At 48.2% G+C, this 12,106-nt stretch overlaps 1 protein-coding gene across 1 annotated transcript in view; it reads right to left on the minus strand.

Moving 5' to 3' along the window:
* Positions 1-2,818: 2,818 nt before the first annotated feature.
* Positions 2,819-12,106, minus strand: part of Nlrc3 (NLR family CARD domain containing 3) — a 28,191-nt gene continuing 18,903 nt past the window's right edge. The window contains exons 9-19 of the mRNA XM_005337742.5: positions 11,531-11,614; positions 10,857-10,940; positions 10,203-10,286; positions 9,487-9,570; positions 8,783-8,866; positions 8,255-8,338; positions 6,115-6,198; positions 5,664-5,747; positions 4,945-5,028; positions 4,489-4,572; positions 2,819-4,215 (exon numbers count right to left, since the gene is read on the minus strand). Coding sequence (XP_005337799.1) covers positions 4,125-4,215; positions 4,489-4,572; positions 4,945-5,028; positions 5,664-5,747; positions 6,115-6,198; positions 8,255-8,338; positions 8,783-8,866; positions 9,487-9,570; positions 10,203-10,286; positions 10,857-10,940; positions 11,531-11,614 — 931 coding nt within the window. The 3' untranslated portion in view covers positions 2,819-4,124. The remainder of the gene's footprint in view (positions 4,216-4,488; positions 4,573-4,944; positions 5,029-5,663; positions 5,748-6,114; positions 6,199-8,254; positions 8,339-8,782; positions 8,867-9,486; positions 9,571-10,202; positions 10,287-10,856; positions 10,941-11,530; positions 11,615-12,106) is intronic.

Consider the following 12,106-nt stretch of genomic DNA (forward strand, 5'->3'; position numbering starts at 1 on the left):
ACATTAAGAAATATGAATTTCTTTCATTATCATTTTAAATTAATCGATGTCAAATATTTGAAAGAAGGGTGTGCCCATTTAGGTTAACAGCACTCAAGGTAAATATCACAGCTATTAAAGGGACCCAAGGGCCTCTCAGGTGCTAGGATCCAGGACTTATTGAATTAGAAAGGAGCCAAAGCTTCTACCTCTTACCTGAAACAGAAATCCATTCTCTGGGTATATGAATTAATTCTCTTCTCTACTATTTCTGATGGGGTCTGTGTGGGCCAGCTGGCTTTGGTGTATCTGTGATCACACACTGAACCCTAGCTGTTTCAGATGGCTTGAGAAGAGGGTGTGGTCTGCTTAAAGAGTGAAAGGAGGAGGGCTAGTACAAAATGTAATCAGTGACTCTGTCAGTTGGGCCAGTTTGTGGTTAAAGGAATGACACATTTAAATGATTCAGAGGGAATATTTGTTTTCTAAGGATGTGAACATATAATACAGAGGAAAGAGTAGTAATAATGTAGCAGTTTCAGGAATGCAATACATGGTCACATGGACTCTGTCCGGCTTTTTGGCCTTGGGATCATTTTGCTATGGATGAGCTTCTTGGTCCTTGTTTCCTCTGTGCACCAAACATTTTTTTAGCACTTACTATTTTCAGCCACTTTGCTAACCCTGGAGAATTCAAATATAATTAAGTCTTAGCATCTGACAACCTAGAAAGAAAAAGGATTTAATATTATAATGCAGTATGTTGCATGCATGTTAAGAATATTATATACTGTCATGGGAATCCACAGTAAGGAGCAACTATCCTTGCCTGGAAGAGTTGACACAAGCTTTCTGTGAATTGGACTGCATCTTGAAAGCTGAAAAGTCTCCATCAGACAGACAAGTCGAATGTGGCATCATAGTGAGCCTGAATGTACAAAGGCACAGAGTGGTCAAAAGGCACAGCCTTTCTACAGAGTGATAAGTATTACATTAAGGCTGAAGAGTAGAGCATGTGGTGAGGGAGTATCTAAAGGAACTACTCTGTCATGCTAAGGAATAGGTTGTGTTTTGTTCTGTAGGCAGATGGCAACCTGCAGAGACTAGATCTTCCCCCCCCCAAAAAAAAAATTACTCTGGCAAAAACTGGAACAGAAGACAGCAAGATGGTTAGCAAGCTCTTGGTGATGGCCTCAAGAATTAGGTTCATTTTTCAGAAGGCACCTCAGGAGAATGGACAGACTTTGAAGGCTGTTATCTAGGGAGGGCTGGTGAAGAGGAGAGATTGAAGGTGAAGGGGAGTTTTGTTTTGGATGCTTGTAACCTGAGAGATACAGGAAGAATAGCAGGTAAGGAAGGTACATCTGGGATACATCTAGCATATAATCACTTATGGAAATGGGAAACTTCCAGTTAAACATGATGAACAGAATACATTAATTTACCCCTATCTTCCTGAAATTCCACTAGAATTTTATATGAGAGAAAAAGAAAAATTTCAAAGGAGGCAAGGTTAACAAGAACCAGAATGGAGTGGATGAGAACATGAAAAACAGAAGTGTTAGAGCTGAGCTGTGACCCAAGGATCACCTCAAACAAAACTTCCAGAGATTAAAAAAGCCTGAGATGAAAATATGTGATTTGCATTTAACAGCAGGTGACATGCTGACCCTGAAAACATAGCAGTAGATACGGCCCAAAATTAAAAATGGGAAAAGTCAAAAAATAAAAAAACTTTTTCTATTATCAGTGTATTGCCTCAACTCCATATTTACCTTTTCAGCCTGCTCTGTGATGATGTAATAGAGCCAGACTTTGTAAATGTTTCTCCTTTGCAGCCAGTATGCCATAAAGCCTTATCAGTGGGGTGCTGGGGAGGCTTGGGTGGAAAAAGGGGTTTGCCTTCTAGTTTTAAGTTAGGCTTTCCTCAAGTCCCTAGAGGGGCACCCTTTTATTCTCCACAGCTTTGGCCTTTCCGACTTCTCCAGTGCTCAGCTTCTGCAGGGAGTGGCTTTCTCCAGCATTTGGTTGCTACATTCTTATCTATTCTGCTGAGCTCTCAATTGAGGTAAAAACAGTGCAAACAAGAGGCAATAGAGCAATCTCTATTGTACTGAAAGTACTGAAAGAAAAAACGGTCACGTAGAATTCTGTACCCAACAAAAATATATCTCTAATGTAAGACAATGTTCATGTCTTCAATTTCCAAATAATGTTCTTTATAGAGAATTTTTTTCCTACAGTCTAAGATCCAATCAAAGATTTTGCATTAGCATTTGTTAGGCCTCTTTAATCTCTTGTTTGAAATAATCTCCAGCCTTTTGTGTTTACCATAACAGTGATATTTTTTAAGAGGTTGGGCTGCTTTTGCAAAATGGCCCTCAATTTGGATTTTGTGCCATCATTCCTTCATGATTAGGTTCAGATGAACATTTTTGGCAAGAACGCTACGTAAGCTGTTATGTCCTAAAGGCAGTGCATCAGGGAATGTGCTGGCCATTTGTCCCTTGATGTGATGTTAAGGTAGCATATGTCAGATTTCAAGTTCCTAAGGCACCTCTTCCCCTTTATAAATAGCAGCATTGCCTCTCAGGGTCAACATCCATGACGACTCTGGATGCCCTTGCTTTTTTTTGGTATGAGGGATTAGACTTAGCTACTGAGCCATATCCCCAGCCCTTTTATTTTTTATTTTGAGACAAGGTCTCACTAAATTTTGCTAAATTGCTGAGGCTGGTCTTGAATTTACAGTCCTCCTGCCTCAGCTTCCCAAGTTGCTGGGATTACAACACTGTACCTGGCTGGATACCTATATTTTAAAAATAAATAAATAAATAAATGAACTTTTTAAAAATATCTTTATTGTTGAGTTGTAGATGGGCAGTACCTTTATTTATCTTTATGTGGTGCTGAGGCTCAAACCCAGTGCCTTCCACATGCTAGGTGAGTGCTCTACCACTGAGCCACAGTGGATACCTATTTTTAAGTAAATATTTTGAATGGCAGTTATGTCTTCTCACAATTATAAGTGATAATCACTTAATGGTCTTCATAAACATTTTTCTTGGTTGTTTAGTTTTTGAGTGCTATGATGTTTGTTTGGATTTTCCCTTTTCAATCCAGACAGATAGCTACAGAATTCTGCCGCATGGAAGCTCAGCTTGCTTATCTCTGTAGGGAAGTAGTACCCACAGGAGAGGCTTTGGAAGCCTAACACAGGATAACAACATCAAGGAACCAGCATTGACTAACCAGTGTGCCAGACTTCAGATAATGTGGCAGACATCATCCTTGTCCAAGAGATCTTACATAGAGTGAATCAAAACTGGCAGAACCCTTGGAGACTTTTGTCTCCATCTCCAAAATCTTAGAATTAAATTCTTCATTTATCTTCACAAATTTCCTTTAATTTTTCTATGCCTATAAGGATCACTCAAAAGTCTTTCCTTCTTAAGAAAGGGAAGAAAGGTCCCCACTGTCACCCCTGCCAAACTTATGTCCTTCATGGACTTGAAGATGGCAACTCATTCCAGAGAAAGGGATGATTTTTTTCATCAGATGAAGGGGAAAAGGGGGTGTAATTTTTGGGGTGTGTGTGTGTTAGTACTGGGAATTAAACCCTGGGCTTCACACTTCTAAGTAAGTGCTCTACCACCAAGCTACCTCCCCATCCCTTTTTAAATTTTATTGTGAGTCAGAGTCTTGCTAACTTGCCCAGGCTGGCCTCAAACTTGCCACCCTCCTTCCTTAGTCTCCCAATTAGCTGGGATTACAGGATTATACTACTGTACCCAGCTAAATTTGTTCAAAGTTGGGACTTTTAAATACTTTGGATATAAATAATGTGGAACCAACTCCCTACATTGATGAGCTTTGAGACTTTTGTCCTTAAGTCCCTTGGTAGCAGCTCCTTCTCTCTACCATTGCAGAATTTCTATCCACCATTGTCAGGACTTGCCCTGGGCTAGGAAAAGGTGCCTGAGACCTCCTTTGTAGCACCCGTTTTTCCTCTGTGCAGGAGACCAGCTCTTGTACTGGGTCAGCAGCATTCCCAGAATGCAGGATTGTGCCCAGAGATCACTTTCTGTTCAGAAGCTTTCATTCTCTGGAGTCTGTCCATCCTCTCCACCAGTGACTGGCTTTACTCACATCTTCACAGTGCATGAGGGAGCTTTGGTCTTGATAGCTTCTGAGATCATCCTGGCACCAGAGTCCCCAACTTGATTTCCCTGGAGACTAGAAGAGAAGGGTTAGGACAGGGCTCAGCACCCACCCATTCCCTTGAGTAGAGCAGTGGTCACCATAGTAACTGAGGAACCTTTGTGCTTCCACAGTCCCTACTACAGATGAGTCTGCAGCTGGCTCCTCCTTAGAATGCATTCCCCTGTGGAGCTGCTGGGAGGCCTGGGCACTGGTTCCCAGAATTGAGCTAAAGGCAGGGCCTGACCTGGGTTCAGTTCTGAAGGTGGGGCAAAAGTGGAAAGGGCCAGTGCTAGTGAAGCTACTCACTTGATGTGCTGCAGACCATGGTTCCCAGACAGAGCACTGGCAATGCATATGGCCCCATCCATCCCCAAGGAGTTCTCTTGAAGACTAGGCAGAGAAAAGATGGAGTCACTACAGTGAGTCATCAGGACCAGAGAAATGCCTAAGGAGACATTACCTTATTGGGGGCAGGGAGGACAAGCAGTTCTGGGTTTGACTTGTTTGTAGGTGCCACAACTGTGAGATGGCATTTGACCATAATGGTGTCTGTCAGCAGCCAGGTTGCCCCACCCAAGACCCTAAGTGCAGATTTTAAGTGATTTCTGACTTAAGCAGAAGGAACAAAGCCACCGACAAAGGGTATGGACTTTAATAGTCAGAGGAGTAGCTAGAGGAAATCGGGAGCATTTTAGCTCACGGGGAAGATCCAGCACAGCAGTATGCTGCTCCAGGACACAGGCAGGTTTGACAGCCACTCACTTAAGCCTTCGGAGACTGGAGTTAATCTTCAGTGAGCTGGCCAGGGCCTTCGCTCCTGCCACTCCAATGGCATTTCCTCGTAAGCTGTCAGGAAAAACAGGACACCTAAGGTACAGGGACAGGCTGAGAAGTGACAATGGCATCTCTCCAGGTGGATGTGGGGTTACTTGGACTTCGGCAATCACTGGAGGTGAGGGTTGCACCTTCCTCACTTTTAGGCACTAGAACCAGGCTGGGCTCTAGAGAGTAGGACAACACGAAGGGGGTTGAGGCCAGCCCAGGCTTGGGTGCTTTGTTGGAGTCCTTGTCCTTTTACATTTCCAAGAAAGGCTGGGCTGAGATGGACAATGCAGCACTCCATCCAGCAAGTGACCAGCTTTGCCTCATAGGGAACCATAAGAGCAGGGATGACCTGGACACACCCAAGAGCTCCCTCACCAGGGGTTGGACCTTCTCAGAGACCAGGATCCATGGCCACTGCTACCACGGAGACCTAAACAGGGGCTCCACATATGTTTAGCCTGGGCAAGGCCAACCCAAAGAGCAGGACAAACTAGTGACTCCAGGAAAAGGGCAGGGAGTGGGAATAGAGACGCTGGGATACACATGACCTGAAATACTGAAGATCATCTGTGAGTTTCCGTGTCAATTGGTATCCACTATGAATCCATAGCTTGATTTCTTTGAGCAAAAGACTTGCCGGAGACAGGAATACTCACTCAAGAATCTCCAGCGTTCTGTTCACAGCCAGGGCTTCCCCCAGTGCCTGGGCCCCTGGTGCACCAATGGAGGCCACCTGGAGGCTACAAGGGGAGGGGCAGTCAGTGTAGGCAGGCAAGGCCTCCCTCCAAAAGGTCCACGCTTCACGGGGAGTAGAAGTGGAGAAACAGCACTGCAGATTATTGGTCTATGACCTGTCCAGAGAATACTACTGCTTCTCCCTCCTACACCCTGATGCCTGAGACGGAGGTCTGGACACAGGGTGCAGAAAGCAGAAGCAATCTCCTGGATTTACTGGAGGAGGACACATGGTACCCCTAATTCATGCCTCTAGGTGTTTGATTTCCCAGTTACTGATATCAAACACACCTTTCTTGACTGTAAACAAAGATGGTGGGCAGCATTAGAGGATGGTGAAGGAGCTGGGCTCCTGGCACCACAGGGACTTACTAGAGAGCAGTGAGGGCTGTGTTTGCCTTTAGCGCACTGGCCACCGCAGAAGCTCCCTCATCCCCAATGGCGTTCTCCTGTAAGCTGAACAGAGTGACCTCTTCAGGCACAGAGGGACGGGCCAGCACTGTAGCAAGGACCTGCTGTGTTTGGGCCTTCCAGATTCAATTCAGACTACACACCAGCCATGAACAAACCATCAGAGTTTAGGAAAGAACACGTGGGAATTGCTGATAACAAGGGTTCGGGACCAAAAGAGGAATGCTTTTCAAAGCCAACCAGAAACTAACTCAAAGCTCTCAATCTCCAGACCATTCTTGCTGATTAGGGTTTTATAACCACCACTCCTCAAAATTCAAGGAAAATAGCAGACACTGGCACGATAAATGACTTGAGTTTAGGTCAAGCGGATATGGCATGTAAAGTGATCAGTCTGCATTCATTATATTTGAGCATGCCCTGTGTGCTGGATATGTGCAAGGCAGGAAAGGCAATTCTACCCTATTGGAACTCAGATTGGAATTTGCAATTAAATGAGTAGTTTAGCTAAGTACAGCTGCAGGGAAGGCCAATGGAGTCTCCTATCCCAGTGTGGTACCCAGAGACAGATCTGAACCAACACAGGTAATGAGGGGTGGGGAGGGCTTGGCACCTCTGAGGAGCCCAGGGAAATTGAGCTGAGTTCCTGGAGTGGTGAGAAACAAAAGACTGGGGAGAGCTGAGGTTGTGGCTCAGAGGTAGAGTGCTTGCCTAGGACAGGTGAGGCAGGTAAGGTCCTGAGTTCGATCCTCAGCACCACATTTAAAAAAAATAACAAGTAAACAAAGGTTAAATTTAAAAAAAAAAAAAGACTGGGGAGTGTGAAGGAAATAGATCTTTCCAGGCCTCGTAAGCCATGCTGCAGGGTAACACTTCACTGCAGGCACTGGACAGCACTGAAGGATCTCACCCAGGTGGGGACACTGTTCAGCAACCTGAGGGGATGGCCTGGATATGGAGGCTGCCAGGGAAGCAGGTGAGTAGGGATGTGGCCTGGATGCTGGCAGTGGAGGGGAAACAGAGGGGAGGGACACCACAAGGGAGAATGGGCAGGACTTGGAGATGAGCTGGAAATGGAGGAAGGAGCAAGTGTGGTGCTCTGGCTTGCATAGTAGCTTGTCCCAGGAGCCAGATGGGGAACTTTCCAGAAAGGCTTGTGGAAAAGAATGCAGCATCCTGCTCTACCTGTGGGACACTGAGGGGACAGGCCAAGGTGTGAATTCCACAGGGCTTAAGAGCTGGAATATTGATGTGGAGGTCATTGGAATTCTCAAGGCAGTGGGAGCCCTAGGAGAGGAGGCAAACTCGGAAAAGGAATGTCATTACAAGGGCTTGGGCCAGAACCCCAAAGAGCCCCAGAATCAGAGTGGAACAGAAGGGAAGATTGAGGAGGACCATCCAGAGAGAGTATCCTGGAGGCTGAGGGAGAATTGTCAGGGCAGAAGCAGATGGGGCTCAAAAAAAGTCACAAAAGATCACGTGTTGTATGATTGGATTTATGTGGAATGATGAAACGTCTAGAATAGGCAGATCCAGGGGACAGATGGATTCATCTTTGAGGGATTCGGGGAGGAGAATGGAGAGTGCTGATGGGTATGGGTTTCATTTTAGGATGAGAGAAATCTTCTAGGATGATCTTGGTACTGGTTTTACAATTTTGTGTGTGTGTGCATGTGCTGGGGATTGGATCCAGGGCCTGGATCATGGTAAGCACACTACCCCTGAGCTCCCCAGCACACCTGTGTTTATTGTACATTTCCAGGTTCATCCATGTTGCTGTTGCACTGTGTGTTAGTACTTCATTCCTTCTTATGGCAGAATATGTTTGTGTGCATGTACACATTTTACTTGGTATAAATAAAATGGGCAAATTTTATGGTATGTGGATTATGTCCCAGTAAAACTGCTATATATCTCTATATAATAGATACACAGATATTTTTAAACAGGTGAGGCCTGAAACAAGCCCGCTGGTCTTAGGGCAGAGATAGCTCTGTACCACCAAGGGTCATCCATTCACCAGCCTTGTGCCTGGGGACTCTGAGGTTTTAGACCTCCCTGCTTACCCCACCTCCCCTTAGTCCCTGCAGGCCACACTTACTCTAAGCTGGTCAGGCTGCTGTTGAGCAGAAGTGCTTGTCCCAGGGCCCTGGCAGCACTGGCCTGGATGAAGTTCCACTGCAGGCTAAGCAGACAGACACATGAACACGTGGCTCAGGGGCAGAGCCAAGGAGGCTCCAGAAGCTTCTAGAGGATCTGATAGCAGGGTAAGTCCAAGAGGATTCCTGCTGCTCCCCTCAGGCTTAGTTCCCAAAGGGTCAGCATATATTCTATTAGTGGTGACCACAGGGACAAGCATAAATATTCTCCAGACAGTCCCTGCATAAAGCATGGCTTCCCAGGGCATCATGGTGGCACCCATCGCCCACCACAGTTCTGTTGTCTGAGGATCAGCCTCAGGAATCAGAACCATGGAGAGAGGGCACATATTACTTGAAGATGGGCAGCCTGGAAAGCCCCTGAGACCCAGGTGAGGGTGTCCCGAAGCCAGGCTTGGTCTGTGGCCCTTTGGGAGTAGTCCTGAGCTCTACAGAGAGGCATGGGGTGCTGGGGTGGGGCACAGACTCACTGAAGGGACTTGAGGGTGTGGTTTTTTCCCACTGCTACTGCAATGGCCTGGGCACCCTGGTCATGGAGGAGGTTGGCTGTCAGGCTGGGAAAAGGGAGAAGAAACGAGTGAATGGGAACCTGTCCTGAAGCTGCCTGTCCCTGGTCACTGGGGAGTTCTACCCACTCCCCCTCTTCCCAAGGACCACCCAAGTCTGTGCTGATGTTAGTTATTTGGCTCATATCTGTGAGAACTTTGGTGTCCTGGGGAGTGTCGTACCAAATCCTGAAAACAACCCAGGGGCAGGTCCCAGGCTCAGCTCAGTGGGTGCAGTGACAGGTCAGCTGGCCAGAATGTGGTGGAGCTGCCCTGGGGGTTGCTTCTCAATACTATGACCCCACATCAACTCTTGAGTCCCTTCCCTTCGGCTGGTTCATCCCCAGTGGAGACCAGCAGAGTATCTCCCTGTCGTCAATTGTGGCATTTATACCACAATGTAGGGGAGGGCTCGTGTGAGGGGTGCCACCAGTCACCAGGGCTGCCTCTTCCCCATCCAGGTCCTTCTTCAGCCTTGTAAAATGGTGAGGGTACTGAGGGCCTGGCCCATTATAATGGTGCCCACCAGCTCTGAGCTCTGGGTGGGCGAGGAGGCTGTGGCATAAATGATCCCAAGGAGGCCCAGTCTCTACTCCCTGCCCCAAACCCTCCCTGACCCCATCACGTACTCCAGATGTTTCAAAGAGCTGTTGATGCAGAGAGCATGAGCCAGGGCCTGGGCTCCCTCAGGACTGATGGAGTTTTCTCGAAGGCTAAGAAAGAAAGGGAAGACCCTGAGCTTCCTACAAAGCAGGTGAGACCTCTAGTGGCAAATACACCCAGGTTTTTTGAAGCTTAAGAAACCTCAGGTGGATCCTGGGCCAAACTAGAGGTAACTCCAGCCCTACTATCCAGAGACATGGAACTGCTGGACAAGGGGATGGAGGTCAGAGACTGAGAGCAGAATGCACTCGGGGCTGGCATTAGCAGGGTTCTGGCAGGGAAGAGGTGCTGGCCGAGGTATGAAGGAGCCAGTTCTAGCAAACCAGGGCTCCAAACAAGGGCTGCCAGCCAGGTGCCCCCACTAACGATCATACAAGAACATCCAGGAGGAAGAGGATAGGATGACAGGACCTCAGAAGTGTGAAGGGAAGAGGCAGGTGAGCATGCTGGGCACCTGAAGGGCTTGCACATGGGTAGGGAGCAGCAGAGCAGCCCATAGGGCCACAACTATGTCCTGCCCTCAAGAGGAGCAGGGTGCCCAGTTTTCAGAGCCAAGCCTGCCCCAGCCACAGATTTCCCCATAACATGCTTCCCAGCACCAGCTCTTCTTTCCAAATCCCAGAGTTCCTGCATAGCCTCTGGTCAAAAGGACACCCTGGGTGGGAGGGAATCCAGGACTTACTTGAGGCTGAGGAGGGTCTGGTTGACACCAAGGGCCTCCATCAGCATGGCCACTCCCGCATCACTGATGGAGTTGCTCTGCAGGCTGCAGACAGAATGTGGCGTCATGGCTGTCCCAGGACCCAGAGAAAGCTGTCCAGTCCAGCCTGAGGCCACAGGCTCCGGGTTGGGGAAGCCTGGAGACTGCTGCTCTCATCCCTCTTTCCTCCCATTGCCCCACCTTCTAGCCCCTGCCAGGTCAGGGTAGGTAGGTTTAGCACAAGGACCAAGGTCTAGACTCTGCCTTGACATGGGTGGCTCCACATGTCCTCAGAGGAAGGCACGTTGCTTCCGCAGCCCAAAGAGTATGGTACAGCAGTCACTCAGCACCCCCTGTCCAGTCAAGGCTGTGGCAGCCAGCTCCCTCCTCATCTGCGCACTTATCAAGAGCACTGGGAACTTGTTCTGGAAACTAGAGGTAACCCCAGCCTTACTGTCCAGAGACATGGAGCTGATGGACAAGGAGAGCAGAATGCACTCAGGGCTGGAATTAGCAGGATTCTGGCAGGGAAGAGGTGCTGGCTGGCAGCCTTCTTCTGGCACTACCAGCCAGCCATCTGCTAGATGGAGAGCCCGGGAATGATTATCACCCTGGAAGGTGTTCAGGCAGACTCACTCCAGGCTCTCCAGGCCCTGGTTCACCTTTAGGGCCTCAGCTAGGGCCTTGGCACCTCCATCACCAATGCTGTTACTGGAGAACCTGCAAGAGAGAGACATGGGTGAGCCCGCCTCCTGCAGCAGCTGCGCAGAGCCAGACCTGGGCATCAGGGCCCAGGGAAGCCTTCAGGGGAAGCAGCCTCTTCTGTCTCAAGGGTGCCCAGGGCAATTTGCTCTGCTTGGGTCCGGTTAATCTGTAGTCTTTGCAAGTGACCCCCTATCCCTGTAAAAGATCAAGATAGCAAAGTCCTTCTTGACTCCCTGGCAAGGGCAGGAGGTCAGTATCGACCCTTAGCGAGAGGTTTTGGTGGTACTTTAATGTGAAGTTTACTAAGAAATGTACCAGCTGGGAAGGCAGTAAGCCTGAGCCTGAGAAGGTGAGCAGTCACCCCATCCTGGACATCTGGGTCTCCACTCTTCTGGCCCAGTGCTTTGTAATCAAAAAGCCAGCTGTCCTGCATCTATCCATTAGTCCATCCATCCACCCATCTATCCATATATTCACCATCCTCCCATCTTCCCTTCCAACCATATTCCCATCTCTCTATTCATGCCTGTGCCCACAAATATTTAGGATGGTTGGTCTTGTGCTGGGCACTGAAAATACCAATTTGGCCCTTCTGTGTTTCTCACATGAGCTCCTTCAGACTCCTGTTCTGCCTCAAGGCTTCTGCCATCCGCTGGGCTCCTGTGGGCCCAATGCTATTTTTCTGTAGGCTGTGGGAGACAAGAGGGGTCCATCAGCAAATCTGACCACAGCTGTTGCCAGGCCAAGGACAGTTAGGTTCAGGGCAAGAGGTAGAGAAAAGTTGGAGCATGTCTCCATTTGTACAGCAGTGGGAAGGGGTCTCAGAGGATCTGGTGATGTTTTTATGTGGGAGAACAAGGGACAAGAGCAGCTGGGGCCTCCCACGTAAGTTGCCTGCAAGTGGCAATCAGTGGCTGCTGATAGCGCCAGCACCTCTTGCATGGGGGACCTACATGCACAAGACCTGCTGGGCCCTCATCTGTCAGTCTTCCATCTAGACCAGCTAATAGCCTGCCTCCCGCCTTGAGAACCTCTGGGGAGAGGGACAGGAGGATCAACAGGACAGAGCCTCCTACATGAGGCGGAATACTAGCCTTTAAAAAAATGTAATCTTTCAAAAAGGAAAGAAACAACCCCCACTCTCTTAGAGGACACATGAGGTTGCAAGTACTCTCTGTCCT

This window comes from Ictidomys tridecemlineatus, chromosome 10 (assembly GCF_052094955.1).
Source record: "Ictidomys tridecemlineatus isolate mIctTri1 chromosome 10, mIctTri1.hap1, whole genome shotgun sequence".
Taxonomy (NCBI): domain Eukaryota; kingdom Metazoa; phylum Chordata; class Mammalia; order Rodentia; family Sciuridae; genus Ictidomys; species Ictidomys tridecemlineatus.